Consider the following 18,100-nt stretch of genomic DNA (forward strand, 5'->3'; position numbering starts at 1 on the left):
AGTAAATTTGCTGCACACAACTTGAAAATTTTAAACTCATCTAAGTCTCCTCTCTCTGTAGAGGTTTCTCCTTTCTCTGTGGGCGTTTCTCTGCGCGTGCAGAGTGTTCTCGAATCTTGTCGCACAGCCATGGATAGCAAATGGATCTGCTTACGGATCTGTTCCTATCTATGGTCTCTTCTGATTTGGGTTGGGGCTTTCCTGTTCCACAAGGGCTTGCCGACTGTATTCGGTGTTGTCTGTGCTAAGGTTCCGGCTTTTGTCGTCTTTCAGCCGTGGGATCCCGGCGGTGGTCGCTGGGTTCTTGTTTTTCTACCAAGATGGGATACTGTGGGTTTCGCCTATTGGGCTTGCTATTTACATCTCTGGGTGTGGCTAATTTGGGACCTCTGGTTTGTTTTTCCATCCTTTTCTGGTCTCAAGGTCCTTGATTTCGGTTCCATGTTGTCTCCTTTTCTCTGCGAGGTCCGTATCGCCGATCCAATTGGTTTCCCGGCTTGGGTAACACAGTACCGGTTTTCTATTTGGGGTTGTGTCGTACCTCGGCTTTTCTCATCGGAAATTTCAGCCGGTTCATTTTTGCCCCTTTTTCCTTTTGATCCGGGTATAGTTATGGTTGTTTTAATTTCCGTTCTGGTGCTTAATTGTCTATTGGGGTGTTTTGGATTCTGCCCTATTTCCTGGACTTCTCTTGTTACTGTACCTCTGCGTGTTTCTGCTCTCTGGGTTTCCTTGCCAGTGTTACGGTTTGGCAGTGAGGGGCCTCCTTATCAACCCATGGCGCTTGCACTACGGCCGGCTATTCTAAGGGGCCTTACACCGGTGGGCGACAGTCTGGTTCTTGGTTTTTATGATGTTTTTTGGGTGTTGCGGTGGTTGGTTGTGACCATAGGTGTCTTCGCTGCTCTGGTTTCGCCGGCGATAATGGCCTTCTCATCTTGGCGTCCGGTGCACAGTTCTTGTCTTATTTCAATGCAGACTACAGTGCATTTGTCAAAGGCAATTGTGAAGTGGTCATTGGTGCTTGTGCGTGACACACCGTATGTGGTGGACAGTTATCAGCCTTAGTTTTCAGCCTCTACCGGCTCATTGGCTGTCTCGTTGGATATGCATATATGTACTTTTGGCATGGTTGTATGTGGTCATGTGTTTCTTTCTGTTTGTATAATATGTTCTATGTTTGCCAGGCCAAAAAAAAAAAAAACTTGAAAATTTTAAATCACTTTTCCAAATATAAATAGTGACAATCAGACAGCTAGCTAATATTTGGCTCTGGTGTTGATATATAGAGCCCAAAATCTCAATCATGCATGTAAATTCTAATCATCTACGTACGTTGATTAAAAAAAACACTCCCTTCATCCTAACTATATATCTATAGTGGAAAATTCCAAAAATATATATATCTATAGTGGAGGAAGATCTTCCCAAAACTCTTCACTCTCTTCCATACTTGTCTCTGTCTCGCTACTCTTCATCTCCAACGAGTTGGGTCTGAGCTCTTCCTTGTTTCTTCCGTACAGCTGTGAGATTTGTCCCTTGTCAATTGCATTGGGATTAAGCTCTTGATTTTCTCGGTTTCGTTCCGAGTTTGATCCCTCTCTATTATAATCTGACAATGGGAAGTTGAGCTTGGCTCTGGCTCCGCGGAACTCAATGGCAGCCTTGTCGTAAGCCCTCGCCGCCGCCTCTCCCGTTTCGAACGTGCCCAGCCACACCCGCTTTGCTCGCCGGGGGTCTCGTATCTCCGAAGCCCACTTCCCCCACGGCCTCCGCCGGACTCCCCTGTACTTCTTCTTACTCTTTTCCTTCTCTTCTTCAATATTTGGCGGGAAAATATTGGTCCCACTTGTGGAACCCTGGAGGGCTTGTAGTAGAGCGGTGGTGGTGGGATCATCACTATCACAGCCATTGATAACGTGCGTGAGAGCGGAGACGATGATCGAGTGTTCTGGGTCTCGGGTCAAAGGAGAGGAAGAGGAGGGCTTTTCTGATCGAATTTTTTCTGGTTTAGGATTCATTTTGAAAAAGATGAAGAAATTTTGCCATCAAAACTCGCAGATGGAATGCAGAGGATTTCAAACTTAATTATATATATATATATATATATACACACACGGACACCCTACCCACACACGTAGAGGGTGTCCAAGTGGCGTCCAGCTGTACCTAGTTGGACGGCGTTTGTTTGCTTGACAATAAATCTTTATCTTTTTTTTTTTTGGGCTGGAAAGTGGCTGGTGCGTTGGTTTCACATGGTCACGTGTGAAACTGGGTTGGTTTGCTGACGTAGGCGGTTGCGATTTGTGACAGACTTGAGGTGATTGGTGTGCCAAAAAGGCATTTTTGTACGAAAAGTCAAGAAGAGTCAAAAAATTTTAACGCCGAGCGTGTCACTGTGTTAATAATGCCTTGTGCATGCGCGCAGAAATGTGGAAAACGGTAATTAATTTGTAAATTTTTGATTGTTTCTCATTTTTTATACTTTGGCAAGAAAATAACCATTAGTATTTTGCTGCGTGTCAACCTGTTAATAATGCCTGGTGAATGCGCTCAGAAATGTGAAAAACGGTAATTAATTTGTAAATTTTTGATTGTTTGTCCTTTTTATACTTTGGCAAGAAAATAACAATTAGTATTTTGCTGCGTGTCACTGTGTTAATAATGCCTTGTGAATGCTGCAGAAACCTGAAAAATGGTAAGTAATTTGTAAATTTTTGCTTGTTTGTCCTTTTTTATACTTTGGCAAGAAAATAACAATTAGTATTTTGCTGCCTCTAAAACTTTGCCATTCCATTGAATAAGACAAGAAAAATACCATTAGTCTACAAACTTTTGGATGAAATGTCTATATTCACTCCATAGGTTGTTTGTTGAGTGCATGTGTATATAAATACTCCTTCTATTTCATAATAGATTGGTATTTTGAAAATTATGACTTACAACTTTATGAGCCACAGTTCTCAAAGTACCCATTTATTATGGGACAGAGGGAGCGTATGGTTTGCAGTCACAGTATAATGGATTTAGGCAAATATCGGTATAAACTGATCGAATTGAACAGTTCATGGAGGTGTGTAATGGTATCGAACCTTTGAAAAAGAATTATAAGCCAGCCAATATAGTGAATCATGTTTTCAACCTAATTACTAGGGGTGTCAAAATTTAACATGACCTGTCAACACAACTCGAACAAGATACGAGTTAAGTGAGTTTGAGTTTATGTTAAATGGGTTCGGGTCGTAAATGAGTCGATACAATTAACCCGTTTAATTAATCGTGTCGTGTTTAGGTTGAGGAGTTCAACCCATTTAAACTATATGTGTTTTAAACATTTTTCTATTTGGGTTCCATGATAACTATCTAAACTTAATTGTGTCTTATAATTTACCATTTTGTGTGAACTAGAGACTATTTAGTAGTAATATGGTTGGATTAAAACTTATATTTTTTTTTAGAAATTATAACAATTAGATTGAGTATTATTAATAATCTAAATAATATAATATCGCACTTTAGTAAATAGGCCGTTAAACGAATTACACATCTAACTTGTTTAATAAATAGGTCAAGTCAATGTTAAGGTTTATACTCTTAGATTTATATGATACGATTATAACTTATGAACACAAATTAATATCCCTAATTACTAAATGACATGAAAGCAAATATGTCAACTTTGTATCACCTTTATTTCCTTTTTCATTTACATACTAGTAAGTAATTAGTGGAGACTAATAATTCTTGAAACAAGCAATAATTTCTCATATATATATATATATATATATATATAGATAGATAGATAGAGAGAGGATGGATAAAGGAAATATAACTATTCAACTTGATTGGGAACTAATAAGTAGTTGTCTGGAGTTGGATTTGTTCATTTTAGGCAAAACTAAATAAAATAAAAATAAATCATGTGCCCACTTTATAATCATTAATGGATTTCTAGTTTGAAATGATAAAAAAAAAAGATTTATTTATTTATTTATTATTATTATTATTTTCTATTCTCATGTTATATATGGTATGAATGTTTGTTTATTTATTTAATGACTTAATTTATTATTATTTATTAATTTATTAAAAATATGAGTAATTTCACAATTTAAAAGTTATAAATAAATTATTATTTGTATTAAATGGTCTTAAAAAATAGAGGAAAAATAAATTCACTAAACAAAAAATTAACTAGGAATAAAAAATTCACTAAAAATTTATATCTGTCATATTAATAGCACTCCAACGGCTTCTGGGTCTTTTTTAGCTATTGGGTCAGTCCAATAGACTCTCCAAAAACTGAGCCCATGTTTTGGGTCGCGGAATGGGTCGCTAAAAACGACAACCCAATTAGTGATTGCAAGCTGCTAAATGCGGGCCCGTGCCATTTTTTGGAATTTTAACTTTTGTGGCCCAGAAATACTGTAGCCTAGTAACATTGTAGCCTAGAATACATTTAAGGGTGTGTTTGCCTGTGAAAAAAATTCCAAAAATCAGTCTTTTTTATCTTTTTTTTTTTTTTTTTTTTCCCCCTCAACATAATTGAACTAAAGATCCATTAAGGCACTGTTTGGCTGACACAAACAGTGCCTTAAAGGCTTTTTTGGGCCAATAAAAATTTTAAAAATTTTCCCTTTTCAAAAATTTCAATGTTCCTATTGACATTATAGTCGTTGTAGGTACTGTTTGGCGACCCAAACAGTGCCTTAATGACTATATTGGCTAACCAAATAATTTTTACTTTTTATTTTTATTTTTTTCGCCTAACAAATTGAAATTTATTTTAAAATATGATTTTTTTTATTAAAAAAAGCGTGTCTTTGTTTTCACCTCTATAAATTAATAAATCAAATGATATTAGATATTGTATTATTTACAATATTTCATACATATTGGCTAAATAATTTAATTAACAAATAATGTAATTATTTATTCCAAAATAAAACATTACATAATAAATATTCCAATATATAAACTTCATAACAATTTAAAAATAAATAAATGCAACATAAATTAAACGTTTTCTTCAACAAAACGATTCTACAAATTTTCAATTAAATCTTTCCTCAACCACATATTTGTCTCTTTGTTACGAATTTAGGCTTGGCGAGAGTAGATGTGTGTTGCTAAAACCGATGGATTTTGAATTAAAGTAGGAATCAAGATTGTCTCCTCTCGTGGTCGAGTTCATCTTCCAACGTTGACATGGCGCTCATCTTCAATGATCATATTGTGAAGGATGATGCACGTTTTTATTACAAGGCACAAGTCCTCTTTATCCCAAAAGCGCACTGGTCCTTGCGTTATTGCTGACTTGATCTGCAAGACCCCAAAAGCTCGTTCAACATCTTTCCTTCAAGCCTCTTGTCTCTGAGTAAAAAGTTTTTCTTTTACTGTAGTTGGGTGCGGGATGGTCTACATCAAACTTTCCCACTTAGGGTATATACCATCAGATATGTAATATCCCATTCTATAGTAATGACCAATCAAAACAGAATTAACCAGAAGAATTTGGCTAGTGACGATAATGTCAAGTACCGAAGAATGATCCAGCACATTAATATCATTATGTGAACCTGGCATTCCAAAGAATGCATGTCAGATCCACAATCTTTTGAGCCGCCCGCCTCCAATATGAGCGTAGGCGTATGAGAGCGTCCTTCGTGCCACGCCACGACACTGGATAATTCTTCTACTCCCAGTGTATACAGTCAATAGAACCAAGCATACTTGAGAATCCTCTCCTCCCCTTATCGAAGTAATCATGCTATGTCAGTTTCGTTGGATGGGCGCATGTACTTTTCCCCATACACACCAACAACAACCTTACAAAATGTAATCAGGGTTTCAATGGCAATGCTCTCGCCGATTTTAATATACTCATCACAATGATCATCTGCACAACCATATGTGAGTATACGTATTGCAATTGTCATCTTCTGTATAGAAGACAACCCCAAACGACCTATTGCATCTCTTTTTTGGATGAAGTAGTCATTATAAGCTTTAACACCATTCAGGATAGGAAGAAATAGTTCTCGTCGCATCCTGAATCGTCTATGAAAGTACTCCGGTGGATATGTGCAATTCTTACCAAAATAATCTTTCATTAGTTAACGGTGGCTTCCCTCTCGATCATAATGAATGTACTGCCTCTTACGCAGTTTAAAGACTTGCTCTATTATCCCTGCGTTCACAGAATTCAAAATCGAACTAAAGGCATCTTGATTATGTTTAATCAACGTGTCAATAGGGTTATCTGATGAAGAGGATTATGAAGAAGATGATGAATTAGAGCCTGATAAAGGAAAAAAGCGTGATGAGGAAGCCATTGGAATTTTGAGATTAAAGGAGATGTGAATTGATATTTTGCTAGAATGATAAAGATGAATGTAATGATGATTAGATGAACAAATGATTGTTTATATAAGATAAAAAATAAAGCACTTATAAAATATAGCCATTAGAAATATAGCCGTCATAGGAAAAAGTTCAGAAAAAAATAATTTATTAAAAATTTAAAAAATATTAATATTTTTGGAGAACGAAAATGCACCATTGGAGTATATGCGATAGCTAAAATTTGGAAATTCTAAAATACTGACGTGGCTATGAGAAATGCTAATGTGGCAAATTTGGAGAACCTAATTTTAAAGAGTTCATTGGAGATGGTGTAATGCGTAGTATTTTAAACTCCATGTGCGACATCAAAAAAGGTAACCACTGCAATAGGCAATCACTAATTCTGTAAACGGAGATTGAAAATCACAACTGTAAACATACAGTATAGGGTAAAGTGCAAAAAAAAAAACCCTGAACTATCAACCAATTGCACAAAACCCTCCTAAATTAAGAAATGCCCCCCCGAATTATCAAAAAAGTGCATTTAAGGACAAAATAAAAAATTGCCCTCACCGAAAATGTTAGATTACAAAATTACCTGTTAATGAAAGGCTACCAAACTCGCCATAATTACACTACTTATTTTAGTGCCAAACACGCCCTTACACGTATGTTGCTCTCTCTCTCTCTACGCTTTCATGTTCTTGGCCACCATCACCACCACCACATAGAGGGGGAAGAGCAATCGTGAAGCCCTTATACAGGTTGAATCCCAGAAGTCGTTGCCTTGCCCCCACCCAACAAGCACGTGATCAATGGGTCGCCGATGCTTTCTATCATCTTGCTCAACACCTAGCTTTCTAGCTTAGGGTTCCAAGCAGAGCTCATTCGAATCTCTGCCATATTCAATGTTATGTAAAAAGAGTATTTTATCGGTAAACTGGTATAAAGAGGTGGTGGAGTTGCCTGTGCTGAACTAAGAAAGCCTCGGCAAAGATGGAAAGAGCTTAGAAGCCTTAGATTGTGTACGTGTGAGTTGTAACTTACCGTGCTCGTCCCTCCACTAAGAAGGAAAGGTGCAGAGGTCTAAACCCATCTCGTTATCAAGTTAAAGCCTTTGCTCGGTTCAGAAGCTTTGCTTTCCTTATCTGCACATCTGACAACTTCACCAAAACCTAGGAGAAATGGAAAAATAGTTGATGATGAGGGAATCGGAGATTGATAGTTATTTACAGGAAAGAGTAACGGATTTCAAACCTTTTTCTTCCCCCAAAACAAAAATATGTTTTGGTTGCAAAGATCTAGAATTAGAGGGGGAATTGATTGAAAGAATTAACACAAATATTTGGGCAGTTACAATTGGGTTGGGTTAGTGATCGCGACAACCGATTTTTTGGGGCTTTTGTGATTGAATTTGTAACTTTTATGATTGATTATCAACGATCATGATCCCACCCACAGTGATGTTTTTGGTTGAGAGTGGGAGTGTTAATGCTTGTTGCAACTTAATTTTTTTTCTCATCTTCTTCAATTTCTTGTTGGAGTTGGAGGTGGATTAGAGAGAGATACAGGTGGATTGTAGAAATGATGGTAGAGGTGGTTGGTTGGGGAAGAACAAAAATTAGGGTTTGTGACGGTGGAGAGAGAGATGGCGATTTGGTGTTGAATTTTTTGTTCAGCGGTGGAATCTCAAAAATAAGGCGGTGGAATCTCGAAAATAAGGCAGTGAAGGTAAAAGCGGGGGAGTTCGTTGACGGGGTCATCATCTCGGGTTGGGTGCATGTCGCTTCAGGTGGCCGTGGTCGGTGTGTTTCGGGCGATGTAGCTCTTCAGGTGGGGGTTGAAGTTCGGGCCGATCCTTTTGCCTTTCCATTCTACAAAAAGCATCTTAAAATGAAGTAAACGACCAAACACAAGGTCAGAGCTGCAAGGACGACGATATATACACCGCAGCATATATATTTGTATATAAGGATAGGATTGTCATTTTTAATTTACAACATATAGTCACGGCCAAAATTCAAAGGCACAGTGTCACCTGGGTTATTTTTTGGAAAAATAGGAATAATTTAGGGGGTTTTTTGTTAAAAAAAGTTCAGGGGAGTTTCACTACAATAGTTATGGCTTTCACCAGCGCTCAAAAATGCTGGTGAAGATCTAAAAAACACGCTGGTAATTCAATTACCAGCGCTTTTAAAAAAGCGCTGGTGATTCCAGCGTCGGTAGACCTTTACCAACACTTTTTCAAAAGCGCTGGTATAGACCCTTTATCAGTGCTTCTTAAAAAAGTGCTGGTGAAGGGTCATTTTATGTTTTTTTTTTCCCCTTTATTGTTTTTGGAAAAATATCTTTACAGCTGCTAAATGTCATTCAATATAACACAAGTTGACAATGTGAAAAATATAATCGAAATTGTCTACTAATAGATAAACCTGGTAAATATCAACCAAAACCTAAAAAATGTCAACCAAAAAGCCAAAATGTCTACTAATACAACCACAAGTTAACTTGCCAATATGAAAATACCATCCAAATTGTCTGTATCTACTAAATGTCACACAAAAAGAATAAAGAATTTTTGACAAAAATACCATCCAAGGCAAAGGAAATGCATAAAGCACAGCCACAATCCTGTCTTCAACTTCAACTTCAACTTCAACTTTAACTTCAACTTCAACTTCAACAACTCTTCTTGGCCATTTGATCTGAATTACTCTACATTTTTTATAAATTCATTAAGCGCACACTATAATAAATGAAAATTTAACATATAAGAAAAATTAAAGTTCATAACCTTAACTGAATTAACATCATGACTAGAAAGTGAATTTGGGGATACTCTAGGAGCATTTAAAGAATCAAAACCCTTCAAAATTACAAAACAAAATCTTGGCATAAGTAACGTATATTCAGTAAAGAGTAAAACTAATAATAAATATACTTGTCCACTACAATTTTGTTGTTGCATCTGCATTAATATAGCCACCTGTTGTTGTAAATTTTCCAACTTGTCGTCATAGTTGGCTCGTAAATTTTCCAACTTGTCGTCATAGTCAGCTTACATTTTTGAAATGGTCTCTTGCAACTCTACACGGCACATGCCTCCTCATCAGATTTTTTGGAATTATTAATCATTTCAGCTTTACTAGGAGAAGGCCCCCAAACATCGCTTGGTGTAGGCCCCAAGCCAAGCATCCGCACACAACCAGTTCTCTCATCCCCTCACAACGAAGAATAAATCATCGGAACTGCCAATAGGCGAGTCAGAGTAACTTTTTTGAAGACATTTTATGCTTTCCTCAAGAAGAAAAATAAAATAAAATAAAATAAAAATTGTTAACCACAAAGCAGATCCATACTTGAGTCAAAGAAAACTAATGACTTAAAATAGGAAAAAGAGAGATACAGTTGTAGATTTTAGAGAATTGCAAATTAACTTGGACTGCTTAGTAAAAAGTTACTGATTAAAGTGGTTAGCAATTGGAATATTCACAAATAATTTTCTCCATACCTTCACTTGTATCAATTCTATCACCAGTTCATAAATTGACATGTTAAGAATTCCTATTTAAAAATAGAGGGACTAAATGATTGAAGTTCGTATGGTTAGTTGATATTGTTATAAGAAGTAAAATAATTTACTGGTAATAGAATTAAATGACAAAATTAATTCTTTCCTTATAAATAAATAAAAATAAAAAAATGATCTTCTTCTAATTTTGATTAATTTAACAATATCAACTAACCATACAAATTGGTAATATGTCCAACAACCCACATTTTTCCCATGACGTTAAACCCAAAACCAAGACGAGAAAACAAAGAAGACACAACGGGGAAACAAGCTCCCAAATCTCGACAGAAGCAAGAGAACCTCTGCAAATGGAGTAGTTTTTTCTCAGTTCAACAATGGAGTAGTTTTTCCCTTGTGTGATTGAGTCTAAAATTGGAATCATCAACTATTTTTACTCAGTTCGACGATGGAGTAGTTTTTTTTCCATCTGTGATTGAGTCTAAAATTGGAATCATCAACTGTCCTGTTAAAGGGAAAATATGTCTTTATATGTCCTCAATCAATCATCATGTTTATAGCACTAAATTGTCACAATCTTGAGAAAGTCTACAATATCCAAAGTATAATTGTCACAATCTTGAGAAAGTCTACAATATCCAAAGGATCTTACCTCCAAGATCATTGCTAATGAGACAAAAGATTGTGAAAGTCTACAATACCCAAAGTATCTTACGTCCAAGATCATTGCTAATGAGACAAAAATAAATTCACTTATATTACGTCTAGGAGTATCAAATTTGCAGATATTGAAACAACATTAGATTAAAATTTGAGACACTAAAGTTAAAAATTAATAGTCATTGAGTATTATATCTACATTAATGAAAGTTTAGCTTAATACATAAAATAGAAAATACATATATTTTTAAAAATATATTTAACATTTTTGTAAGTAGTGTATATTTTTTATTACTAACTCTCGGCAAAGGCAAAAGGAAACATTTTTGCCATGCCAAGCATCCTTCGCTGATGATCCCGTATCATCTCCAGAATCTGACACCACCAAGTTCTGGGACCAACTGCAGCATTTGCTATAAGGATATTATGGTAGACCAGGGCTGGCATTGTGAGATATATCCAAAGTTTGATGTTTGTGCTGCATGCTATCAAACAAAAACTGGTGTGTGTCATATTTAGTAATTTACCAGCGTGTCTTATATTCAGAAGTCATCTTCCACTTCTAATTTTGAGTCAAACAATGGACAGGCTCAGCGGCAGCAAGTGAAGGTATGGAGAAAATCTCTTACGAGCTTAATTATAATATTTAGAGCTCACGTGTCCAAGATCTGATCCCTTTCAAATGCACAGAGTCTATTCATTGTCATGTTTATCTTCTGACACATGGAGTCATTACTTCAAAATTTTATGATAGAAAAAATAGAATTAAGTAAAACAAATTTCAAAGAAACACTACTGAATCACATTTTTCTTGTACTGAATCACAATTTTTGGTTCGAATGAGTTCATTGATTGGTTGTGTGCCTGCAGATACAGATCTCATTTGTTAAAATGTGCCGGTTATCGTGAACTTTACCTTGTTTGGGAGATTTAAAAGAAATATAGGCTTCTTGCATTTTCTAGTTTCTGATTAAGTTGTTAGTCTTGAATTCATTTTCAGTAGTATTACTGTATAAATGAACAAGTAAAAACTATAATAATGAACATTTACAGATATAGGGTTCTGATGATGATACTTTACTGTTGGCCATGTTGTCAGAAAGTCACTAGCATGTCTAGTGGATTACATATATAAAACAATGATGATGTGGTGGCCCAGGGCTGGTCTCTATAACTCGATGCTAAATTTGGTATTTGGTATTTCTTTTAAAAGTAAAACCATGTAAAACGAAATAACACTTGAGAGAGCATTGATGGGTGGGTATGTACGGCCTACTCTATATACTCATCTATCTTTATTGTTCTATCAAATTAGTTTTTAGTCACTAGACGACCATGCATGCAAATTAACACAAACAATAAATACTTCTCTTTCACGACACAAATCAATCAACAAGAAGCCTTCACATACGATGCAATACTCTCATGCTTTTCAACAAATACAAGAAAGTAAATTGCCTCCACACGGGCCGATGATAAACAATGAAATTAAAATGTTTCCACACGGGCCGATGATTTAAAAATTAGTCACTTCAAGGCATGTGACCCCCTAATACACCGCAAAGAGTTTAAAAATTCGTCACTTCAAGGCACGTGACCCCCTTTTATCTCTAAAGTAGCAACATCAGTAGCATTGACATCCTTATTTATATGTGTGCGAATGAATTAATCTGCACAAGAAAGTTAAATAACTTCTTTTTCCTTAATCTATAAAAGAAATATAGACATTGTGATATATACTATTTACCACTAACATTTATAATCATTCAACGACATAAAAATTGAAATAATTTATATTGCCAAAACTTCAACTAATCTCGATAGAAACACGTGCAAAGTTTTTTTGTCCCTCCTACAAAAAGTGAGAAAAAGTAAACGTTCTTTGAATAAAGAACATTCCACCTAAAATAATGACTGAAAGTAGGTAAACTATAAATTCAACTCATTGACTTTAAACAAAATTGATAAATGGAGAATTACCTTCGCCATAGGCGTACTCCAATGCCTAACCAAAAATTCCCAATGCTCCTTCTCAACATCAGATGGTGGGTTTGCCAATCTTTCTGCATCTGTATCCCGAACTGAGTAGTATTCACTTTTTAATTCACATTTGTACCCCCTCCATTTTGTTCCGATGGAGGATAATGTCCACTGTTTTGACATGATTCCCACATCATACTTTCCCTGAAAATGTGATAATTGCGGCATGTTAATCCACTTTTTCCATCAAAATTATTTTAATGTTATTGAAGGGTTTTACCTTTACAATGTTCCACATATCCTCTTTAAGTCGTTTAGGCATCTCCCACCAAGTTTTGTAGCACAAAGGAGCTAAATCTAGCACTCCGGGCAAGTGTTCCCAAATAATTAGTACATGTACCACTTTCACGGCCGATCGGCTGTCCATACTAATTAACCCTAAACAAAAATTAACAATTGTAGATGTTTAGTACAAAAATAAAGATAGAAATCCTTTTTCCACTTTCATATTGAATATAGTTTAATTATGTAAACTATATAAAATGACCTCTATATATATGTACCTTAATGGTATTAAGGTTGTCGCGTTTACGACATTCTTGCAACGTGTCGGGCCCCGTCTCTTCTTCGACGGTGGTTGGGATGATTTTGAAATTGAAGCTTCGGTATTTTCTTCACTCACTTTTTCCACTTCACTAACCATTTGTTTCATTGTCAGCTTATTATTTATCCTTCCGGGAAAAGCAAACAAAAAAGTGAGAATTCATTTAAGAGAATGCAATCAAGTTGTTAAAAAAAGGCGGTGCACAATCCAGGTAATACCAATAAAAAGAAATAACAAATACCTCAAAACTTTAGGGAGTTTTTGGTTGTCCAATGAAAATTATATAAAACCATTATGTTTTGGTAATGTAATACTGAGACATGGTTGTTATGACCAATAAAAACTCAAACTAGATCATTTAGTAAAATCCTTGATTGCACTTATACAATAATGTGCCAAAAATAGATCAAAACATATTAAAAATATATAAGCACACAAAAAAACTAAATCAATTTTCATGGGAAGTATACATGTGCATGCTACAAAATATGATACTGAAGATGAAATATTACATGTGCATGCTACAAAATATGATTTTATGTCTTTTTTCATCTATTTTATGTCTTTTTTATTTTGACTGTGTATTATATATATATATATATATATATATATATATATATATAAAATATAATATAATATAATCTTTAAGTGTGTGTTTTTATATATGGGTTTTTTCGATGTTGTGTTTGGTAGGGTAGTATGGAATTGGTGCTTTAAAATTATATTGAACTAATTTTTTTCTAATTTTAATTCTAAGACGTCAATTCCATGCTATGGAACATAGTAGAAGTTCCGGCAGAGTGTCATTAGGGAGATAAGTTCAGGAAATTGAGTTTTTGTTTATATATATAGACTTGTAACATTCGTATCATTTGGTAATTACCTAGTATATGTAGTTATATAACTCAACTCAACTTGGAATATGTATTATCCTGTTTTGTCATGGTGGTCTACATAATTCAAATTTCTGTATGTTTGTATGTATAATATTGGTTTTTTTTTTTATTATTATTTTTTCTTTCTTTGATTTTATTCAAACTGCCATTTTGCAATTATAAGTACTGTCATGGCAAAATATGACTGCTATATTGAAATTTATTGACTGCCATTTTGCTGTATAATATTGGTATTTTCCTGGTTTTTTTGGGGGGCTGGGGATTTCCACTAGGTGAGGATCTATAAAAGAAACTGTTGGATATAGGACTAGCAAATTAATAGTTTCTTCTTCTTATATACTTTTATTGTTTTTTTCTGTAGAAGTATCAAGATCAACAAGAGATGTACCACCAGCTCATTACACATTTAAGATCGAGTCATTCTCACAACTCTTGCAGACACTACTAGAAACTGGAGTAGAGAACTATGAATAGAACACTTTTGAAGCTAGCGGCTACAAATGGTTGAGTTTGCATTCTAGTATTTTCAAATTTTCCTTTGGTATTCTATATATATATGTGTGTGTATAAACTGATGGTCTTTTGTTTTCAAGGAAATCGTCTCTCTACCCATCTGGTGATAAAGAAAGAAATGGGAAAGGACACATCTCTCTGTACTTGGTAATTGCAGAAACAAATGCTTTGCCTATTGGTTGGGCGGTTAATGTGAACTTCAAATTGTTTGTGTTAGATCAGATTCAAGACAAGTACATGACCATCCAAGATTGCTCAAGCATTCCACCATTTTCTTAGAGATTTCATGTGAAATTTGGACCAAACAACATTGCTAGATTAACGTGTTTATATAGCAAAGAAATGTAAAGAAGAGCAAAGCAATATGTAATTGAAAGTTTCAAATAGGATACTATTTCATTGCATCAAAAAAAATAATAATAAATAAATTAAATTAAATTAATATAAGATCAAACATACTCGTATATAGAGGCTTTAGAGAGAACGTTTTGGGAGGAAAATCTAGTGAGTAAGATCTCAAAATGACATAAATTAACAGCTCTTGGAGATCGAGTAGCTGGTTAGAGATCGAGACAGAGGAATAAAGAGAAAACAATAAAATATTGAAAGAAAGAAAAGGATATAACAAATCAAATTACATACCTCTCCTAATCACAATATAACTCCTCCTAAACAAAACTAAACCTTGTACTTGAAACTCTCTGAAACTAAAACCGAAACTCTCTGAAACTAAAACCTACAGTATTATCTCAATCACTACCTAGACAACTCCAAAAAATAAGGGCCGATAATAATAAATTTCATAGTGCTCAAAGAAGACCAATAAGCAACTCCAAATCCAAAAAATTTAGACCAACAATAACCTCTTGCAGAAAACCCTTTTCATATCATAAACTAGATTTAAAATGTTATGCATACAATGTTTCACCAAGTGAAATCAATGATTTTTTCCTATACTACTAATAGTAATTGAAAAAAGCTTATATCCCAATAATTGGAACATCTCATGCAGGCAAGCATTCATTCAGTTATAGATCAAAGCCATGACCTAAATTGCAAGAATAAAGGCACTTTGAAACAAGGGGAAAAAAAAAAAAAAAAAAAAAAAAAAAAAAAAAAAAGGCACAATAACTCAGGTTATAGCAGAGCACACAAAGAAACACAACAACAAATCTCTGCATATAGCAGAGCCCATGTACAAAAAATAAACAAGTACCAAGAGGAACTCAACTTACAATACTCGATCCATTTCTTGCCCATGACTATTTTTTTAAATACCATAATTGATTTCCAGGAAAAACTTTTCATACAAAAGACTTTATATGTATTTCCATGAAATCGAACCATAATAATTTTTAATATATACATATAGAGAGTGAAGGGGCAGAAAATTCCCCAACCATCACAAGCAAAAAAGTTACCTGAGAGTTATGGAGATCGAGCAAAGGCGAGACGGCTTGAAGAGAACCCTAGGGCTTCAACTTTGTAATCCCAGATGAAATACTCAAAGAGAGACGGGTTAGCCTTGCAGCTGAGAAGCGGCCTGATCAATCAAGGTCTTCAGCTTAGAAATGGAAATAATCTTGAACAATCATATGTTTACTACTGAGATGAAAATTTTATAAACCCTAATTTGATGAACCACAATAAAATTCAATTGTCTGAGAATCCAACAGATTGAATTTTGTAAAACTAAAACAGACTCATCCTCGTGTGAAACTAAAACAGACCCCTCATTCTATAGGGTCTGCTGAATCAAAAACAAGCATGACTAAAATGAATGATCAGTGAGAAATAAAACAACAAAACCACGAAGAAATTAAAATGAAACAAAGAGGAACCTGAGAGAGGCTTTAGCGAGAATGTTTTGGAAGGAAAATCTAGTGAGTAAGATCTCGAAATGACATAAATTAACAGCTCTTGGAGATCGAGTAGCTGGTTAGAGATCGAGACAGCGGAGAGACAGCCTGAAGAGAAACCTAGGGCTTCAACTTTGTAATCTCAAATGAGATAATGCCGAAAGAGAGACGGGTTAGCAAACATCAATCAAGGGCTTCAGCTGAGAAATGGAGATCGAGCAGTGAGAGATCGAGACAGAGTAGAGGAGTGTTGCAGCTGAGATGGAGATCGAGCAGTGAGAGATCGAGATAGAGTGGGTTCGCAAACATCAATCAAGGACTTTAGCTGAGAAATGGAGATCGAGCAGTGAGAGATCGAGATAGAGTGAGGTATCGGACGCTAGCCTTAATACAACAAAAGTGACCGAGCGTTTCGGATTGTCAACGAGAAGTCAGATGCTAAGCAACACGCATCCAGGGACGTAGAATAAAGACTTCAAAAAGGAGGGAGAGGGCGGACTCGTGGATGTTTGAGTCAGCGTCACCAGACCATAAGGTGAACCAGTCGTTTCGGTCACATGCCTAGCTCTTCTTCGTTTCGCTTATGATCAGGAGATCAAGGTGAGTCAACTGCAGCTTAGCCTTCTTAGACTTCCCGGCTGTACATACAGCAGTCACTCACATTCCGTTAGAAGAGGATCGTTAAGACCTCTGACATAGGTTCAAGCAAGATAGGGAATTAAGAAGTTCGACTGTTGTTTCGAATCCTGCTCTTGATACCTCGTTTTTGTTAAAGAGCTGCGAGTCATTTACATAGCATTTTTAGATTTCTTTTTCCGTAAGCGCTACGAGTGAAATGAAACTCATAATGTTCACTCGTTTTTGAAAGAGATTGTGGACTTCGTTCCAGGTGCTTGATTTTGGCTTAGTATCCAATTAATTACGTGAAGGCTGGCTTGCTGTGTCTTATCGGTTAATCTGTCTCCGCAGCGGTGAAATCTGCCCCACATTTCTTTCTTTAGTTCCACAACCCCGCATCATGTAAAAGAAGAATGGAAGGAGAACTTCAACACGCTGAAGCCGATTCAAAAGAAGATTCTAGGTGCGTATAAGCTTCGAAAGAAGCAGAATGATTTCTTGCAGATTACATCATGCGTCCGTTTCTTAATTCACTTTGACAAAGGAACCCATCTGAACCTTAAGTAGTAGTTTTACTTGTATCTTCTCTCGCTAAGGGAACAACCAGCTAAATTCGATTCGTTGGCTATGGCGCTATAACGTTCTAGTCCTTTCTAAGGGTCCTGCGTTTGCTCTGGATGGATCTCTTTCTTGCTTCTTGGCACCTTGGAAGTTGAGATTCAAACATTTTGAACTAGCTGACCACTAGCCCTCTCTATCGGAAAAGAGCGTGTGAGCGTGCTGGCTCTATGCCCTAACTCACGCAACTCTGATCAAGAATCAAATTCACAGCTAGCTGGATAATGACTTAAGAAAGATGAAAACTCAAAACCATAAGCCAACTCTCTGCCCTAAAGTCAAAAGCTAACCAAAGAGGTTGCATTTCACAAATAACTAAGAGCCAGTAGTGCACGAGTAAGATTCCCATTGAAAGTGAATGGTCTCAGAAGCAGATGATGCGAACCTACCTATTGGCCTTTAAGAGGAGCTGTTACCGCTAGCTGTATTTGGAATGAAAGTATGACCACGCACTTCCTATGACATAGCGCTATGG

General features: G+C 35.8%; 1 protein-coding gene and 1 long non-coding RNA gene across 4 annotated transcripts; both read right to left on the reverse strand.

Moving 5' to 3' along the window:
* Positions 1 to 1,406: 1,406 nt before the first annotated feature.
* On the reverse strand, positions 1,407 to 2,021 carry LOC132316504 (ethylene-responsive transcription factor RAP2-6-like). The gene has a single exon (XM_059814977.1). It carries the CDS (start codon positions 2,019 to 2,021, stop codon positions 1,407 to 1,409), a length of 615 nt encoding a protein of 204 aa, XP_059670960.1.
* Positions 2,022 to 8,630: 6,609 nt separating this feature from the next.
* On the reverse strand, positions 8,631 to 17,271 carry LOC132266887 (uncharacterized). 3 transcript variants are annotated; one of them, XR_009468752.1, is made up of 6 exons: positions 16,372 to 17,271; positions 15,952 to 16,073; positions 13,081 to 13,248; positions 12,798 to 12,955; positions 12,518 to 12,721; positions 8,631 to 9,060 (listed from the first exon to the last, which is right to left on the reverse strand). It is a non-coding gene; the product is annotated as an uncharacterized LOC132266887 (long non-coding RNA). The 3 variants fall into 3 exon arrangements; XR_009468753.1 differs by lacking the exon at positions 8,631 to 9,060 and adding an exon at positions 9,117 to 12,389; XR_009468751.1 differs by lacking the exon at positions 8,631 to 9,060 and having other exon boundaries at positions 9,117 to 12,721.
* Positions 17,272 to 18,100: the final 829 nt, after the last annotated feature.

The sequence above is a fragment of the Cornus florida genome, unplaced genomic scaffold (assembly GCF_030987335.1).
Source record: "Cornus florida cultivar Cherokee Brave unplaced genomic scaffold, ASM3098733v1 CherokeeBrave_3.0.0_Hap2_Chr07, whole genome shotgun sequence".
Lineage (NCBI taxonomy): Eukaryota > Viridiplantae > Streptophyta > Magnoliopsida > Cornales > Cornaceae > Cornus > Cornus florida.

What these genes read in the sequence shown, in the direction of transcription:
- LOC132316504 (XM_059814977.1), bottom strand. Translation starts at nt 2,021, where the DNA reads ATGAATCCTAAACCAGAAAAAATTCGATCAGAAAAGCCCTCCTCTTCC.